Here is a 19,693-nt window from a genome sequence, read left to right as displayed (position 1 = left end):
ACCTCGCCAAGCCGAGAAACAGTCTGGCACATAAACCCATAATAATTCGTTTTTTTGACAGATTAAACAAACAAGACATAACATGTTAATCTGTGAGCTTCAATGGCGCTGGTGGGCAGATTTTGTTGTCTCTGGACAGAGTCAGGGTAACTGTTTCCAGTCTTTAAGCTTTATGCAAGTCTTTATTGGGTATCTATATCTAATTAAGTGCATTTCAAACTCTGCCTAGATATGTTTTATAAGAGGTCATTCAACTTAGGTGATCTCCAAGTGGAGTCAGATTTGCCTAAAAGGTCTCATTCCTTGTCATAACTGTATACACTGTTATTCTATGATTAAGTCTGGTGTTGACATCAAGGTTTGTGTTGTTTTTGTTTGTTTTTTAATCCTCAGTTTATTTCTTTATAAATTGTTTTATGTTTTAGTAACCTACATCATGTGATTGTGGCTCCCTCTGATGGGATAGACCTGTTGTGCAAAATTTGGAGTGCTGTCCTAGTCTTTCTTTTTCCTCCTCATTACGTATTTCATATCTATCATACAAACCTGAGTGTGGTATCATTTAACTCTTGGCAAGAATGTGAATAAGTGTATTTCCCAAAATGTTGAACTTCAATCATAAAATGTCTTTAACATTCAGTTTGCCAACAGAAAACAGTATCTGAGACATTTGTCAACCAAACAGACTGATGGTAACAACATAAATGGTTTTCAATAATCTCTGCAGTGAACCTCTCAGCTGCAACAATGTGGAGGGGGTCAATTTAGTTCCTTCAATTAAAATATTAAACTAAATTTCAAACAGCGGGGACCATAAAGGCACCCAGTGCATTGTGGGAGCTTTTAAAGCCGTTGTGCTCGAGGTTTAGAATTTTCTACACAGTAAAAACTTTCAAAAATGTGATCGTAATTTGTGTCTTTGTGCTTGAAGAAACCTTTTAACAGGCACTTTACTAAGACCGTATCACATCGCGTTTGTGCTTTTTAATTGACTTTAAGTATCTGCTCTCAATCTGGAGGGTCGACACAAGACAGGACATCACATTTTAGGCTCATTCTGCGCAGCACCGCAAAAAGGTCAGAATTACTCAACAGAAGAGGAATGAATGTCTCTCTGTGTTTACTGTACATGGTGAAAGAGAGAAGCAGAAAAAAGATGAGGAGGGAGAGAGAGAGAGAGAGAGAGAGAGAGAGAGAGAGAGAGAGAGGCAGATGTGCCAGAATAAAGAACGTCATTTTAGTCGTCAGGGTAAGACTGTCGCTGAGATGGTCGGACTCAACATGCACACAGTGTGACATGTTAAAGTTTTGTCTGTAAGTTGCCTGGATGGTTTGTCAAGTATAAAGTCAAGATAGTCGCTGAAACACATACACGGGTTCCTTGTCAGCTGATTCTCGGTTGCTCTCTTGGTCACAAATGGATGGAGGTTATAGTACTCTGGGAATGGTTTTGACAGTTTGACGTTTGGTGGAGGGAATCCTCTTCCTGGAGTGGATCACATACACGCTGCCCCCTCTGGAAGACAGCCGAGCTGCTTCTCTATTATTGACCGCAGGAAGTTATACCTGCAAGTACAAGCAGACACATGGAGAAAGATCAAACGTCTGTGTAGGTGAAGATACATTTGATGATGATTTTAGAGCTTAGATTAGTTGATTGACAGAAAATTAATCGCCAATTACTTTGACAATTAATTAGTTGTTTTCAGTCATTTTTATGAAAAAATGCCAAAATTCTCTGGTTCCAGCTTCTTAAATGTGAATATTTTCTGGTTTCTTTAGTCGTCTACGACAGTAAACTCAATATCTTTGGTTTGTGGACTGTTGATCCGGACAAAACCAGACATTTTAGGTTGAATTTTGGGCTTTGGGACCATTTTCTTACATTTTATAGACTAAACAATTAAGCAATTAATCAAGAAAATAATTGACAGATTAATTGATAATGAAAATAATAGTTAGTTGCAGCCCTAAATAATTGTAATACTATGCAAACTTCTATATGACATTTTATGTGAGCTGATCACAGTTGATGTAACTTGAATCTTTGGTCATTAAAGCCAAAACAAATCAGATTTTTTTAAGGTAGATTATAAAACTTGTCGAACCTTTTCCTGAGTTTCTGCACCTCTCTGTCCTCCTCTTCCTTCAGCTTGGTGATGAAGCTCTTCAGGACGGGCATCTCAAACTTGATATACTGCGCCACCTGGTGGAACAAAAGAGAACTGTTATGACAAAGCACAAAGAGAGGAGTCATGTGTGATCCAGTATGGCTGATGTGTGACGCTGAGTGCAGTGATTTACATCATATGTGACTTCCTCTCCCAGGTCCTCCTCCATGAGGAAGACTTTGCAGACTTGCTCGCAGGGACCCTGCATTATTCTCAGCACCAGAGGATAGTCGCTCCTCTTCAGTTTCACACGCTCTGAGACAGTAACACAGCCACAGATGCATTAATTAACAGAACAGAAAATAACACATTATATATATATATATACAGTATTTTATGTGTGTTATATTATGCATGACACAAAGAAAAACTGATATTACACACTCACCTCCACTTGCATGGACAAGGTAGAGTGCAAAATCATCCGGGCTGTTTTCAATTTTAAATTTGTTGAGAAGAACTCGCAGCACCTGAGGAGTTCTCATGCAGCTGTTGATCCGAACATTAGTCACTGAGCCGTAAGCGGGAGTGAAAACAGCTGTCTGAAAGATAAAAAAATATTAAAACATGAATTTAGTGTCCTGTATAACATTTGCGTACATATTATTTGTAACTCAGTTTAAGACAAATGTAAGAGAAATAGAATAAAAAGCTGCCAAAACCTGTGAAATTTACTGTAAAAGTAGAAAATATACATTATTCACAATATTTTCAGTGAGCCATGGACGGACAGGTAGAGGTGTTATCACCTTATGGTTGTAGAAATGTCCATTAATGGAGAAGCGATGTCGTCGTATCTTCCTTTGGTCGCTTGGTGACCGTCGCTGGCCCCGTCTTAAAACCCCGGCGTCACTCTTCGTCCTGAGGAGCTGAGCCGAGCTCTCACTGTCCTCTGTCCAATAAACAACCGTTAGCTTTTATTTATCAGTTATTAAATGTCTTTAACATAAATATAACTTTTAAAAGGTTGCCCTGCCTTTAACTTAAGGACTTACATTTCTGACTCTTGCTAAGCGAGTGCTTTTGTGCTTGCAATCATTTTTAAAAATAGGTGTTAGGCTTTCAAAGGGTGGATGTCTTGACACTGAATTTAATCACATTATCAAAGTAAACTGGAAAGAAAACTGGTATTTCTAATGTTCAGGTGAAGACAGGATGAAGCTAATATGAAAGAGAAATGTGCTCACTTCTTTTATAGCATTCAATACCACCTTTTTATATGTAAACCTTGAAATTCCAGGTTTATGCTTTTATTTCCTTATGCTAAGGAAATAATACATTGCACTCAATAATACACTGTACAAACTAAAAATAAGGCTTTAATTCCTTGCTCATGAGAAGCTGCCATTTTAAAGATGGTATACTTTAATTAGAGATTTGGTCCACAGTATTTAGAGCTAAGATACTTTGATTTTATTGGCCAACATTTCTTTTTTATCTTTGCAGCTGATGACACAACACAAATAAAACATTAAATGATTGAAATGACTGAATCTGTATCGTAGCTATGGGAGAACTATACGTCTCTATACTGTCGATAAAGCCGCTCACCTTCTGCCTGTTCTTCCATCACGCCGTTGTCGGGTGGCGTCACTTCCACTGTGGGCGGACTCTGCTGCTGAGTCGTCTGTTGACCGTCTGTGCTGTTTGGGGAACTTCAAAAACAAAACATAGGAGAGAGAACAGGAATAAGAGAGGGAAGGAGGGAAGTGGCAAACGACAAAAAACTATAAACTATAAAGAATACAGCAGAAAATATTTAGAAGATGTAATTGTTACTTAGTTTCATGACACTTCTTGTAAATGTAAAATGACTTGATTGTACATTATGTAAGTAATAATGTTGACAGTATTAGAAGAAGTTGGATCTTTATTTTACCACTTATACATCATACATGTAGGTCATATCCCTGTCAGTTAGTTTCAACTTGTGACAGCTGTTCCCTTTTTGTCAAAGCAGCTTTTCTGTGTCTGAGATTTGCTGCTTCCTTTAATAATTTAAATAATTATTACTACGGATGATTTGGCCTCTTTGGACCTCTCGGTTTAAGAGGCCGTCTATATGTTTCTTTGAAAAATTGCGAAACCTGACAGCCAGATGTGTTTGGTTGCTGGTAAATGCCGCTAACTGGCAGTGATTATGTTATTCTGTCTATTTCCTGGAAGTTATTTAAGTCCTGAGACACCCAAATGTCAGCTGCATGCCCGAATGGCCTTTTCTCCATGGAACAAGGATAGCTTTATGTGATGACTGAGATTACAGAGCTGAAAATGGTGTTTGAAGCCTATTGAAACAAATTGATCTGTGGTAGCTTGAAGTGAAATACAAAACTGTGGATTGTGCTGAAACGTTGACTTTTATCTATGGACTGCCAACTGGTGTTCAAAGGATTTAACAAACTGTGGAAATCAAGTATGAAATTCTTCCAAGGAATTTAATCTGAGACGTGAAACAATGTCGACCTACATGAACAAAAATTAAAGACACTCTACCGTTTCTCATCACACAAACTAGATGTAATCTATATCTGACCCCAGGTGACCTGACTATATGCCACTGTGTCCGGTCAGTGAGGTGTAACTGGATCTGTGTGGACCTCTTACCCTTGACTGTCCAGATTACAACCTGAGTGCCAGGATGTAGAGGAAGGCGGCGGTCGAATTCGCTCGTGGTCATCCTGCATCTGAAGCCTGATTGGTCGACGCAGGCCCCAGAAGATATTCAGCAGGCCTTCGACGATTAGCTCCCCCTCTTCCTGTTAGGAGAGAGGAGCTGTGATCAATACACACACACACACACACACACAAAAAAATACACACAATGGACAGTTATTACCCCTTTGGGCATCAGTGTTAATGGTTTGGTGTATTGAATTGCAAATGACTGCAAAAGTAAAAGCAGCAGACAGACAGTGGTGGAGACATTCAGACACACACACACACACACACAGACACACACACACAGACACACGCATGCACATGCACACACGCACACCCACCTCTCTGTTCCTGAGCTGTAGGTTCTGTCCTTCATAGTAGAGGTTGTATGTCTTAAGATGTGCGAGGATGGTTGCCCTGGAGACAGAGATGTTGAATTACTGAGGAGATAATCTTCAAAAAAATAGACAAAAATCTCTGCACACCTGAATGTGTGACTGAGGAAGGTGCAACTTGAAAACAATGAGAGGAACTCACACTGCCTCGCTGCTGGAATATTTACTTAATCTCAACGTTTCGGTTTATCCGACCTTAATCAGGTATATGGGCAGCATCACCACACTTCCATATATATACAAAGCCTCAATCATCCAATCAGAGGGCAGCACCTTGAACTAACCTCAAGCATATGTGTCACCATCCAGGTTAGTCAAAAAAAAGGCACTAAAGAGACTAGAAAAATACAGAATGACCTCTGTCCTCTGATTGGATGATTGAGGCAGCTTCTATGTATATATGTGGAAGTGTGGTGATGCTACTAATATACGTGATGAAGGTCGGACAGACTCAAACGTTGTGATTTAATAAGTATTCCAGCAGTAAGTGAGACAGTGTGTGGGAGTTGCAGAAATAACACTTAAAGGAACATACCGCTGATATCACATGGTTTTAATCCCACTAACTGAAAATCATGTACACATGACATTACTGCTTAAGTTTTTAGATTGATCTCCAGCTGTCCAGGCAGCCTCCTAAATCTGTTTATTTCAGTTTTAAAATCAACTTACAGACGCTCTGACACAGTGACTGAACATATTACTTTATATACGTATATATTACTTTATGTGGCGAAGCAGTGGGAACTGTTTTGGAAACACTTCCGTGGTGGTGCATTCAAAGTGTTTGTAAGAAACATTATAGACTGAGTTACTACATAACTAAAGACTAAACTACTGCATTAAAATTAAGCAAGTAACTACCAAATTCATATCCTTATCATGACATCCATGTAAGGATAAGGGATATCGTTGGCATCATTAGCACAATATTAGTAAGGATATTTTCTTATATCAATATAAAGTATATGATAATATGACACATGTATATAAAATCACATATAAAATGATCTAACTGGTCTTTAAAGCGACAGGCATTCACAAATTCTTCATATGTGTAAAACTACAAAATGTATGACTACGTTTGTTAGATTTTTATTACAAATTATTTGGACTCATTAATTTGGACAACAGATATTTATGAATAACATTATATTAAATTACAATGATTTCAGAGACCTGTAACAGCAACCATATGAACAAGAGCTAGATGTCATCAAAAATCTGAAGTACATCCCTCCAAAACAACTAAAAGCATGTTCAGTGCTCGCTACAAGAGCTTTACAAGAGTTATTCTTATATGATAAAATCATATAATCAAGATTAGATTCTACTTTAAGACAATAAATGATAATATCGATTTATTACAGCTCCATGTTTCCATTTTGGGCTTAATTTTCAACAACCTACCATGAAAAGCCGCCAATGACAGCCAACAAGTATTAAAAAGATTACAAACTGGTCATGTAAGTGGTATAAGTAAAAATATGTGAGTAGATAATAGACTAGAACCTATAAAACCACCAGGGTGGTGCTTTAGCATCTCTATTTTAACCACACAAAGCAAAGGTTAATAAAGGGCAAATATCTCTTCTTACCAAGACAGGATGTTTCACTAAACGAAACTAAATGATGTTTTAAAAATCATATATGTATATACAGGTGTTTGTATATTTTTTTAATACACATCCATGTGAGTATTTAATCCTTACTTGCTGATGAACTTGTTCTCTCCAATCTGAACCCCGTCTTGTATATCATCCATTCTCAGTAAGCATGAGAGGGGCTGAGAGACAAAGAGACAACACACACAGAGTTAATCATTTTCATCCATCTGATTCAGTCTCATGACTCCTCATGACCAGCAGCCGGCACAGACACGAAGAGGTCAGTCTGGAGAAGAGGAAAGTGACAGCAGGAAGAAGAGGAGGAGGAGGAGGAGGAGGAGGAGGAGGAGGTAACGCTTCAGTAAACAGGCAGATCATATCCACTACTATTTCCTTCAAGATCAACTGATAGTAAACAGTTAAACCACTGCTACGTCTCTTTACACAATCAAAACATTTGGTGTGTGTGTGATGGAGTGAGACAGCTGCTGACCCACACGCCCTTCCTCCTTGTCTGTATTTTTTCCGTTCCTGTCACCCTTTAATTCTCTCCTCATGTGTTTCCCTCTCTTTAACACATAAACACTCACACTCACTCACACTCACACACACAAGTAGGCACACATGCAGCTGTTTTAAATGGCGCTCTGCCAGTACCCCTTCCTTTCCCTCGTAGCTGAAGGAGTGTGTGTTTGTCTTTGTGTGACTACAGAGGGGGGCAGAACAGAAGCCCCCGGAAAGAGACGAACAGGTGCAGCGCACATGGGCCACCCGCTGAGCCAAATTATTTCAGCTACTTAAACATTTATCTCTGAGCATGCTACGAGCAGCACACTTCATAAGCACTTATCTGTAATATGTGTATCTTTACAAACATGAACGTTCCCCGAAAACTGATTGGACATATAGTTAAAGAATTAAAGACATGTCATAACTCATCTAAGAGGATTCATCTCAAACTCTTGAAGCATAAGTCTGAACATTTTACCAGCTGGAAGACTGAAACTAATCTTTTTTTCTCTGTATCCCCCACTTTCATACACAAAAGTGGACCATACTAATGTGTTTGCATTTTTAGCTCCTCAACTACAAATAATTAATATTTCTACTGATCATTTTTAAACACAGGCTAATTTTTATATAACCTTCATTCAATCACGTAATCTCACTGAGGTCAAGAGAGTAGTACCTCAGTGAGATTTTGCAAGAGAGTACAGCAGAGAGCAAGAAAGCAAACATAGCCAGACAAATAGAAGCACATACAGCATTAATCACAGGTTTAAAAGTCAGTGGATTGAGAAATTCAAGTTTTAAAATCCTCTGTGATTCATTCCATTTCTAAAGATGCAAAGTAGAGGACGACAGTCTTCTCAAGTTCAGTATTTTCAGAGGCGTAAAAGAGTTTTAGATTTTTAGCCATGTTAGTGCCACGGCTCTATGGATCGCCATGCTGGTCAGTTGGTTGATCAACCACTTTGGTCCAGACTGAAAGATCTCAACAGCTATTGAATGGATTGCTATGAAATTTTGTAAAGGCGTTCATAGTTTGTAGAAGATGAATCCTAGTGATGTTGGTGGTCCTCTGACCTTTAGTGGCACCAGCAGGTCAAAGACTACTGGCTGGATTAGCACCAAAACAACAAAAACACTTATCACAAGATATCTGCAAAACTAATGACAGTTAATTTAGTGCTATTTAGCTAATGTTAGCATGTTAACAAGTTAAACTAAGATGGTGAACTTGACCCATTGGTAACACTGATGTTAGCTTTTAGCTCAAAGTACCTCTGTGGCTTAGTACAGCCTAATTACAGCTGTTAGCATAACTGTAAACTCTTCTGGTATTTTTACAACAGTTCCAGTTAACCAATGGTGTCCACTTATTTCAGTATCATATTAAAATCAATTAGCAGACTTTTGAAACATGTTTATGTTGTAAACACCAAGTCGTCATTGATTTGTCAATGTTACATTATTGTTGTGTAGTAATACAGTTTAAATGCAAATGTTATTACTTTACAAGAGTAATGTAAGGTAACGAATGTATTGTAACGTCCACTATAATGAATCACAAAAGTCAAGCAAGTTTCGATTTCTATATTGTATGGAAACGAATAGAAACCAATGTCAACTTTGAAGTAGAAGGTAGACAAAACATCCGTATTTCTAAGAGAGCATAGCATAAGTGTGCAAAATGGTTAGTTGTGATAAAAAAGTGATTTGTAATAGATGTGCTATATCACTAGTATGGCCCTTTAAATCTTTTTATTAGGTGAAAGCCTTCTTTCTTAAAACATTTTCTCTGTTTGCTTTTAATATTAGTGTTAGCTCATAAAACAGTTAGTGCCTCGATAATACAGCAACTAAAGACGCATTAGTAGAGAAACACATCCACCATGTACGGTATAGATGTCTGTTGCAAGACTACAAGAGGGCTTACCGTAGTGACGACTTTGTGATCGTGTTCAGTCACCAGAGCGAGGGAGCTGCAGATGTACACACAGAGATCGAAAGGTTAGACAGGTGAACTATATGTATCCACAGGTCATTAACAGCTTTGTCCTCCAGGTGTCGGTTTCAAATGGCCCACAGGGTCTTTCCTTATGAGTAGGACAGCAGCAAACAGACAGGGAAGAGTGGGGGCGTTTAAAGGAAGTGCTCCCCTTCCGTTAAATCACTTCCTCCTTTACTCAGTCAGTCACACAGGAAACTGACACTCGCCCTTATACGGCCCGAAACTTCCTCAATTCAAGCAGCAACGATGAGTTACCCTGCACAGCCAAACAGAGTTTACACACACAAACAAAAACTGATAAGACCCAAACATAAACTGCCTTACACCATTAAGGCTCAAGATCAGACACATGCCAACAGTTTATACTGTAAACAAAGACAAAAGCCGACAAGCTGATTAATACAAAAGACTTAAACACACTGTGCTGATATAGACCCTGTGGCTGTCAATCTCTGAGACAGATGTGTTCAGTTATTGTGGGTGAATTAAATATTTAACACCAATCAACCCAACGCCCTAAGGTCTATCAATATTTCAACACCTATATTAGGCCCTGTCAAGCGTTCAAAAGCTCGCCGTTGACCTACACAATGGGAATCATTAGTCTTTAATAGAGCGGTCTTGGTCAAAGGCGGCCGTGCTCGTAGACTCATTTATGTGTGATGCCAGTGGTCGGCTGTCAAACCAAGACAATGTTGTAACAGTCTGGCGAGTGACAAGACCAGCATGAACTTTACGTCAACTAAATCGCCATCTGATAACCAAATTGATCCTTTCTCTTCTCTGATGTTACCTCGGGCTCCTGAAATACAGATCGAATTGGACAGTTAACCTTTAAAGCTGCTGTGACAATGTTACACATACTAATGTGATGAAATGTGTACACTGTTGTTCTGGCTTTATTAAAAGGTTTCTTCTGCTTAAGAGTTTTCTCAACCCACAGGATAGAGCTGGGAGATATTACAGTAAGATATTGTCATGGATATTTGGGCTGCAGCTAACAGTTATTAGCATTATTGATTATTTTCTCGATTAACTGTTTGGTCTATAAAATGTAAGCAAATAATGAAAAATGGTCATCACAATTTCTTAAAGCCCAAGGTGACATCTTCAAATTGCTTGTTTTGTCAGAGCAACAGTTTAAAATCCAAAGACGCTCAGTTTACTGTCATATACGGAGCAAATCATCACAATCAAGAAGCTGGAAACAATCAATGTTTGGCATTTTTGCCAGAAAGAAAGACTTAAACAATTCTTTAATTATCAAAGTAGTTGCTGATTAATTTTCTGTTGATCAGCTAATCAATTAGTTGTTTCAGCTCAAATTAATATATGAAACTATGGTGTCTTCTCCTGGCTGTAAAGGGTGTATTACAGTTATGAAGGGCTGGCTATTGTTTGAAACCTTTGCTGAAACAATACCAGAACAATACCTTTATCAATACCTTACTCGGAGGAATATATACACCTTTTCACAGAATAAGCTTGAGTTAAATGTCGACTTAACACAAGCAGCTGAGCCAGCTGGCAAAATGAATGTTAAAGCAGAAACTATCTACACATTTAAATCTGACATCGGAAGCAAACTTTTGGTTTCAGTTTTCGATGGATGTACTATGATACCAAAAAGTATTTGTCAGAGTTTCAGTATCCAGTCCCACAGTTACATGATACAACTGTTCAACCTTGACTGTAAAGCAGAGTAAAATAAACATTGAATTCTACTTTTTGGGCCATTGTATCCACTTTACTAACCATGGATACTAAATCCAAACAGGGTTTGACAGATGATCTCTGACAAACCCTGTTTGGATTTCATATTGCGTAAAAGCACCAATATTTACTTATGTATACTTCTTTTTGTCAGTATTATCAAACACTATTGTAACAGAGTTTCTCTTTAATAGAAAACCCCCAAAAAACACAAAAACTGGACTTGCATGGTTACCATAACACAAAAGCAAAACAAACATATACAGTACTTTCACCTTTTGTACACAATGTTCAGTAATTTTCATGATTAAAGCCTTAAATTTTATAAATTATCTTGATTTTTACCCAAAACAGTGATAGCCGTTGTGCTAGAGGACCTCATCTCTGTGGAAACAGTCTGTATGACATTCAGACTGCAGACAGCTCGCTCTGCTTTGTGTTTTGAAGCCAACAGCAGCATATAAATGCAGCCACACTGACCCACAGCTGACCTAGTCCTGTTTTCAGATCAGGGAGCTCTTTTCTGTATCGGACAAACAGTCCAAATGTAGATCTCATTGACTCTCTGAATTCCCCTGTGGCTCATTACAATGTCAACCAGTCCTCAGTCTCCATGTCTTCCCCCTCCTTCTCTTTCTCTGTATCTTCAGCTGGTCAATGTTTCATACCACAGTAACTCTACTTGTTAGTAGCCGTCCAATTTTTCTGATTAGGAAATTCTTTCCTCTCTGCTGTCTGTCTGGTTTTCCTGTTTAACTCTCTCCTCTGTCTCCTCCATGTTCCCTTGTGAAAGAGTAAAAGCTATCTACCATGCTATTAAAACTCATGACCGCAACTTCCTGACTTTACCCCATGCTCTCTTCCCCCCGCTCTCTCATTGACACACATGCATGCTTGTTTTCTGCCCTCTTGCCCCATTGCCTCTGAACCGCCTCTGTCTTTTGCCAAGAAGATGAATGGCTCTGAACCTCCTCTCCGCTTTCAAACTCACCCTCCAGCCTCCACATTACTACTGCTTCTGCCTCGCTATTGTCACCATTGTCATAACAACAACCAAAAACATCTGAGCTCCAGAAACTAGCCCAGGAGCACCGAGCCAAAAATAGTATGTGTGTGTTTGTTTCTTCTGCTTCTTGTTAAGACATATTGGGGCTGTCAAAAGCCTTGCCAGGCATGATTTCAATCTAAATGTGTTTCCCAGATTTCCCAGGTCATACTGAAACTATTCTTGCTGCTTAGTTACTGAATATTTTATTTGTTGTTTGCTTGTTTTATCAGTTGCTGGTTTAGTAGATTCATGTTGCTAAAACTAATGCAGTCGTATACAACAGCTCTGTGATAAACGCTTCCTTCATATAAGGTTATAATGCTTTTTTAGTAAGAGGTGCTGATTCAACTTTATGGTCACTTTGGAGGCTGTAGTTTGAGATGCAGTTCTTTCTATCTTGTCCACCCCTTTTATATTAACAAGGATTGACTAAATATTAGAAACACCCCTCAAAAAATTACCACAAAGTTTAATCAACACCTCTGTAAAACTGTTTCAACAAAAAGTGAACATCATAACCTTTGTAAAAGTAGGATTTATTGCAGGGCTGTTGTATTACTTTTAGCCATGAGTGTTTAATAAAGTGAGTGTAGATTACCAAACATTAGGAATTCACTTTTTGGCAGATGGTCTACTCTGTACTAAAGCACTGCCTCCGTCTAGCCAGGCTTATGTGTGCTGACAGGAATCTGAACTGCTTGTTATGTAACCCTGTTTTACTAATACATAGCTATATATACTCCCATGTGGAGACCAAATGTGATCAAATGTGGATTTTCCATCCATTTCTGGTCATGATTTTAGACTGAACCGTCATATAAAGTGCTTTGGAGCATACCTAGTATCACTGCTTGTGAATAAAAATGCGCCAAATATGCCTTAAATGTGATATTTTTAGTCCGTTTGGGTGGCGTTTATGCCTTTCTAAACGGAATAACTGTTGCTGTTTCACATTTTATGTTGTCAAAAACATATTTCAGCCTCATTTTTTACAAAACAATCACGCTATCGTCTCATCAATCCACAGACATCATCATGATCAGCCTACTTAGCTACAACGCCGCTCCTGTCTCATTCCTGCCGAGTTTAGGAGCTCTTCTCTCGGCTTACCAAAACCGGGGACGCAGGCTCTCCGGTTCTCCTCCTCCTCCACCACCTCCTCCTTGTCCTCCTTTTTTTCCGTTGAGTCTGAACTGTCCGTTAACGTTAAACTCCTTGGTCTCGTTCTCCTGCCGTTGGCAACGATCACTGGGGCGCGTGCATCCAGAAGCTGGTCTGAGGAGGAGGAGAGCGCGAGGGGTCCATCTGTTGTGGCAGAGCTCGCGGCGCAGCGGCCCCGGCTGAGAGCCAATCAGAGAGCGACCCTGACGCCCCTTTGTTCGCGCTGCGTGCGGAGATGAATGAACTCACGGAAACAATAGAGACCCCAACACAATCAGTCCGGTGAATAACGAGACTCTCGGTATTATTCAATGGAGACTAAATTCACTAAAACTACATATACTAACTAAAACTACAACTTAATGTTTAAACTTAAACTCTGTCGACCCATTTATAACTTAAAAGTGCAGCGTAATATGGTTCATCATTTAATGTGTGGGGTGTATGGAAGCTCAGTTCTGCCAGGAAAAGAAAAACTCATGGTAAATCAAAATTATGACACATTGAAGGGAAACTTCGGTATTTTCAACCTGGATCCATATTTTCCCCATCTCTTTATGTCTAAATGGGTAATGGGGACATTTTTTGAAACTGGTCCAGTATTGAGCGAGAGCGCTTGAGCTGGCAGCTGCGAAACAGCTGTAATGTAATTCGATGGGGCAATAGCACCCCATTAACGTACGTCCTCTAAAAGTGCTTGTTTTTGCCACAGACAGGCTCAGATTGTTATTGCAAGTGTCTGACAACATTATGGAAAGGACCATATAGAGAAATAAAACATGTTTCTTTACCTTTCGCTTGATTCAGCCTGTTTGTTATTCTGTCTAACCAAGCCTTATTCAAGGAGAGTCTCTCCAAGAGTTGATTTGTTGTTGAAATCAGCTAAATCGTCTGTTTCACTGCCACAGTGCTCTCGCTCAATACTGAAGCAATTTCAAAAATTGTTGTTCCCATTAGTCACTTAGACACAAAAAGATGGGAAAATATGGTTCAGGGTTTTTTGGTGAGATTAAAGTCAAAATTATGAGATAGTAAATTTGGACTTGGTATCACATAAGTTTTATTTTGTATCTCAATTGTTACATGAGTAAGCTATTTTTATGTTATTCATTCCTAAAATGTTTTTTTTACTTCTATACTGATGAGAAAACCAGCGCTCTAAACAAACAAAACAAACAAAAAACAACCTTAATTAATATATAGTACCAGTCAAAAGTTTGGACACACTTTCTCATTCAGGGGAATAGAAAGGTGTGTCCAAACTTTTGACTGGTACTGTACAAACATTTTAAAAGAGAGTTGTTGCAGCTGCCGGTAACAGCAGAATAATAAAATCCAGAAAATAGTGGCTCTCATTCTGAAATAAAAATGTGACAATGTGAGTAGTAGTTGTTTATATCAAGGTAAAAATCCAACATTGACATTTCATATAAGCAGAAACTATGTAGCTTTGTAGCCGACGGGAAGCTTGTGTCTTTACAGAAAAGTGATTTTGACCTGATCCTATTGCCCTACAAGATGATATCAGATGAAAAAAATTGAACAGTAATATTTGGTCAATCCATAAAGTATCACAGAATATGACGGATTTTGGTGCAACATTTGCACAGACCAGAGAGAAAATAAGTTTACAAAACCTAAAACCTTGTTTGTTTTGATTTACCTTGTGGAAAAATGAAGACAAAAGACCGCATTCATTCTGTAACATCTTATTAAATAGTTTTAGGAACAAAGAATAAAACATTTTGTTGCTACAATTAGTTTACACAATTTCTCTTCCAGGATGTTTAGCAAACTTTACTCCATTAAATATACATTTATTTTTTTGTTTTTACATCTATTTAAAGTTTCTCAGCTCGTTCTTTGATTTATACTGGTAATGTGTTAACATGGACAGAAAGCAATGTTAGAGTAAAAAAATACAATATGAAAAAGGTCCTAACAAACAAACCAAATGATTCCACCAAACCACAGATTTAAAATAGGATCAAAATGTATTTACTTTTTAAATAAAAGTACAACAAAATGGTGCGTTTTCCAGCATGATTTAAGATTAAAAGTTATAATTTGTTTCTTACAAATATTTGCTTGCAAAAACATAAAAATGATGTATAAAAAAAACCAAAAAACATTTAAAAAGATAAAACACTTAATACACAAAAGTATATTCTTCAGGTAGCACCCCCTTCAAAATAACTGAAAGGGATTGATGTCTTTGTGTTACACCTTATGGCCACCTTCTTAAGAGCCATCTGTTTCTTAAATTGACTTGTATGTAATTCAAGCCAGTAAACCACCAAGGTAAAGAGTCTGGTGTTGTAAAAAATTTTGTTAAGTGAACCAATTCTGTCACAACTATGAGAACTATGAGGAAAAACATAACGTTAAGGGACCCACAAATGAAAGAAAATAATCAAAAATCCAATCAGTAGGAAGATGCTTGTAGGCACAGATAAAGACCTCCGATGCTCATCTTGCTGTGAGGCGATGAGGCAGGTTTCTATGACAACTTCATAGATTGCCAATTACCAATAGGCTCTTAATAAGGTGGCCAGCATTAGTCTTCTCCTGCATTCAGAAACATCAACAGTAAGAATTCCCGGGGAGGAAAAAAGGTACACAAACAGGTACTGTGCCTAGGTACACTAGGTACACATGAGAGGACACCAATATATATTTTCACTGCAGGACTGGGGGGGGGGGGGGGGGGGGGGGGGGGTAAAAAACAGACAACGTGAGGAGAGAAGATGTGTTGGGAGAAGTAAGTGCTGGTTGCATGAACATGATATGACAGAAAACAAGGTCACACCACTGTGCATGTGATTATTACAAGTGCAGGCTATGTACTAAAAGATTTCACTACGAGGGGTGATGAAAATGATCAAACCTCTCTACGCATACTCCTCCTCTAAGAGGGAAGACCTTGACTTGTTCATCCCTTCTCCTGGAGCAACGTATCAGCTGACGTGACAGTAAGCACACCTGCTAACATAACTTTGTAACACTGCTTCTACAACTATCCCGTTGCCAGTCCTGAGCACAGCCACAACATTTAGATGAGGATTTTGAGGTTTTAGATTTGAGGTTCCGCACACATCAGTGGTCACTACTATAGCTAGCCAGGTCATCAACGACAAAGGCCCAAAAGTATTCAGAATCCAAGTGTTTCAGCCACTTGTCTTCAGGTCAACAAACAACAGCTGTTCATACTTAACTATGAATGTGGATGAGCACTCTAGTGATGTTTTAGAGTTTCAGGTTAGTGAGTATTATTCACTATGAACCTGATGTTCTTGGCACCATTTTAATGTGCAAACATTACTTGTAGTAAAAAGGCCCTGACTTCTGAAATTCGACTTAACTGTCCAGTTCAACGTGTAAAAGTGTTTTGTTATTAAAGACAACATCATATAAATGGAATGAAATAGGAGCAGCTCACGTCTCACACCTTAGAAACTACCTTTCCTTCTCCGGGCGAGTTTCTAAAAAGCACCGACTGTAGCTGAGGCTGAGGGCAGGAGGAGGTCAATCACCACAACGATCTTTACAGGGCAATGAACGAGTAAACTAATAAATATATTTTCAACATTGTGCAAGAGACACATAAACCTGCTTCAAACAATCATCACATGTCAACTTTCTTCTCATAAATAAATAAATAGGTTTAACAAAAGAAAGGTGAAGAAATGTGGGGTGAGATTTCTAATTAATTTTGCAAAGTTTCTTGATAGTGACAATTGCCAAAAAAAATTGAAAATAAATGTTTTGGTATATGTTAAGAGAACAATACGCAAAAATATGAGCATTTAGCTTTTTGGTCTAGTAAAAATCTCAGTTGGATTAAATATTTTGTACTTTTTTTTTCTAATTTTTCTGTTAATTTCTCATTGTGCTACTTTTTTATTTCTACTTTTACCAAGATCAAAATGTTGCAAACTCTTCTGTGGTACTTTTAAAAATTTTTTTTTTTAACCACAGTCTTTTAGAAATGTATTTATTTATTTTAAACAGCAGAGGCACACAGTGTGGTCAAATCAGAGACTATTGGGTCTCAAACCTTCGTCAATAAGGTGCAAGCTGCTGATGCTCTGAAACTTTACATTACTCAGTCCAGTCTGTCTGCAGAGACTGAGGGATTCCTCACGTGCCTAATATGCTGCCACGGCCTGAACTACAAACAGGCATGACCTGTAACAAACATCAGCAGTAAACTACACAAGAAGTAGGATGGGAGTGGGAGACGTATGGGTGACTGAGGATGGGAGGAAGAGGAGGAGGAGGAGGAATGTAAGGGAAAGTCAACACCACTGAATAAGTGAAAATTGCTAACGACAAATGACATCAGAGACAGTCATGATTGATCGCTGGATGACAATCAGAGTCAATCCAGAGAACAAAAGAATGAGATTCCAAATCTCCGACCCCCTCTTGTTATCTTTGAATATCCAAACAAAATCTCCACTGTTGTTTCTTTGCACGAGTGTGCGAGCAAATCGATCTCACACATGGAAACACCAGGTGGGTTTGGATAGTTGCAGGGGCGTATTATTCATGATGCAGCGTTTGTAGATCCTACATTAAACACTACTGCTAAAAACAGCATAAGTGACCCCTTAAAACAGTGACAAAGACTCCACGCAGAGGATCATGGAGCTCTGCGACAGTCACAGGATCAAAAACATTTAATTCTCTTGTAATTTATCTTTTTTTAAGCCTAGTATTTATGTACACAACATTTATAATCTCTCTGACAAGGCCACATTTCTGCATTATTGTGTGCCATTGCTGTAGTTTTCACCAACGCACTGCTGTCATCACAACAGTACAGGTATCGTTCTATTATGCAAGTGCCTACATATATTAGAAGAGACAATTAAGGTTATCAAATCAAAATCTGGCCAGATTAATTTAGTTCCATAATGAAGAAACACAGGTTATGTCCCATTTGATTTGCCAAATGAGATGAAGGTCTGTTTAGGAGGAGTAGAGTTTTGGACTTGTTAGTAAATGCTGAATAATACTGTCACAGTAAAAGAGATGTAAACTGGTATATTAGTGAGTTTTTGCCCTTTCTCTCAGGGCGTCAGGTGAATATTAGCGCTCTATGACATGAGCGGATGTGATGCGCTGTAAATAGGTCTCTGAGGGGTGAGTTGTGGAGTGACATTCTTATTCTGAACTCAGGAGGCAGACAGTGCAAAAACAAAATTTCACAATCACTGCGTGTGGCTAAGGGCACCTGACGAACCACTTCCGTCGACCTGCATGAACCCGACGTGCATTTAAGCGCTCAAACTAGTTTTTTAGTGAGGATGTTGGTGTGTGTCCATGTGTGTGTGTGTGCGTGTCTTTTATGTGGTTGCATAACAAGTCTAGAGGCAAATGATTCATACAGAATTTTTGCATAATCCTCAATTGACATAAAATCTACTGTGCTCTTAGTAGATACCTTTTATAAAAATGATTTGGGCAGCACAAGTTAGCAGTGATTACGAGTCAGTGAATCATCAAACATTCAGCTTTGATTGTTTGACATCCATCTGTCTCCCGTCTGGATTAAAGTACATTTTGTGCACAAACCCGTTGTCTCTTGCTGCATACGGTACACACATGCATACACACCAACGAACCTCACCATGGTGACATCTTTTATAGCATGCTGTGACTTGCTATAGCATGCTTAAAAATAGCATAGTGGGAAGTGGGAAAAGACTGACACAAGCTAAAGAAAACACAAATTGACAGGGGGGGTTTGGTGCGTCACATTTTCTTCCACATGATCCCAAATCCTGCACCGTTTCTGTCCTCCACTCTCCCATCCTTTTATCTTAGTGTACCATCCCTTGCTCCCCAAATTCAGCCAGATTTTGCATTTTTCAGATCCAGCCCGTTGGCTATACCCGACTCTCCCCCGGTGATGTGCCTGCCTCCCCTCCAATTGCCCCTCCCTTCACCGAATCCCCATGTCCCATCCTGCTCCTGCAGACTTCCCGTAGCCTCCCCCACTGATAGCCTGTGAAGGTGGGGCTGATGGGGAGGTACTTGAAGATGGGGTATCTGCGGATGAAGTCCATTCCAAATGGCAGGTCGTAAGATCTCATCCCTTCCAGCTCTGCTGCACTTAGACCAGAGCCACGTTTCAGCTTTCTGATGCCTCGTTCTTCGGGAGAACCTGAGGAGAAAGGGGAGTGAGATTAATTATGATGGCCACAAATTGAAGTGACAAGTAGGAACACGAGCAACATGAACTGAGGAGCCTTCCTATGTCGCTTTAATCTTATGACCTTTCAGAGGACATAGACGCTTAAAGGGAAAAGCCATCGTAAAGTATAAATCATCCGTGTGTCCGCCCATCGATCCTATGTTGCTTATCTGCGTCCATGTTGCAGTGGCTGTCCTCCTCCTCAGCCACGTCATCCAGATCT

General features: G+C 39.0%; 2 protein-coding genes across 6 annotated transcripts in view; both read right to left on the bottom strand.

The window, feature by feature from the left end:
* Positions 1-65: 65 nt before the first annotated feature.
* Positions 66-13,434, bottom strand: rassf2b (Ras association domain family member 2b). Of its 2 annotated transcripts, none has more exons than XM_044376019.1 (11): positions 13,156-13,434; positions 9,272-9,317; positions 6,937-7,010; positions 5,171-5,246; positions 4,776-4,927; positions 3,723-3,826; positions 2,921-3,063; positions 2,560-2,713; positions 2,305-2,426; positions 2,109-2,206; positions 66-1,566 (listed from the first exon to the last, which is right to left on the bottom strand). In XM_044376019.1, the coding sequence occupies exons 3-11, from the start codon at positions 6,987-6,989 to the stop codon at positions 1,497-1,499; spliced, it is 972 nt and encodes a 323-aa protein (XP_044231954.1). In that variant the 5' UTR covers positions 6,990-7,010; positions 9,272-9,317; positions 13,156-13,434; the 3' UTR covers positions 66-1,496. The 2 variants fall into 2 exon arrangements, with proteins under 2 accessions (XP_044231954.1, XP_044231951.1); XM_044376016.1 differs by having other exon boundaries at positions 13,218-13,434.
* Positions 13,435-14,961: 1,527 nt separating this feature from the next.
* The window catches only part of slc23a2 (solute carrier family 23 member 2), a 43,849-nt gene continuing 39,117 nt past the window's right edge, over positions 14,962-19,693 (bottom strand). For all 4 annotated transcript variants that reach the window (XM_044376004.1, XM_044376005.1, XM_044376008.1 and 1 more), the window contains one exon: positions 14,962-19,440. In XM_044376004.1, the coding sequence (XP_044231939.1) occupies positions 19,163-19,440 (278 nt within the window). In that variant the 3' untranslated portion in view covers positions 14,962-19,162. The remainder of the gene's footprint in view (positions 19,441-19,693) is intronic.

The sequence above is a fragment of the Thunnus albacares genome, chromosome 2, assembly GCF_914725855.1.
Source record: "Thunnus albacares chromosome 2, fThuAlb1.1, whole genome shotgun sequence".
NCBI lineage: Eukaryota > Metazoa > Chordata > Actinopteri > Scombriformes > Scombridae > Thunnus > Thunnus albacares.
The sequence above is the reverse complement of the archived record's forward strand: the minus strand, read 5'-3'. Positions and strand labels throughout refer to the sequence as shown.

Coding starts and splice junctions, on each gene's coding strand:
- rassf2b (XM_044376019.1), bottom strand. CDS start 6,989: ATGGATGATATACAAGACGGGGTTCAGATTGGAGAGAACAAGTTCATC. Junction 5,247..6,936: donor GAGAACAAGTTCATCAGCAA/GTAAGGATTAAA, acceptor CTCTGTCTCCAG/GGCAACCATCCTCGCACATC. Junction 2,427..2,559: donor CCTTGTCCATGCAAGTGGAG/GTGAGTGTGTAA, acceptor TTACTGTCTCAG/AGCGTGTGAAACTGAAGAGG.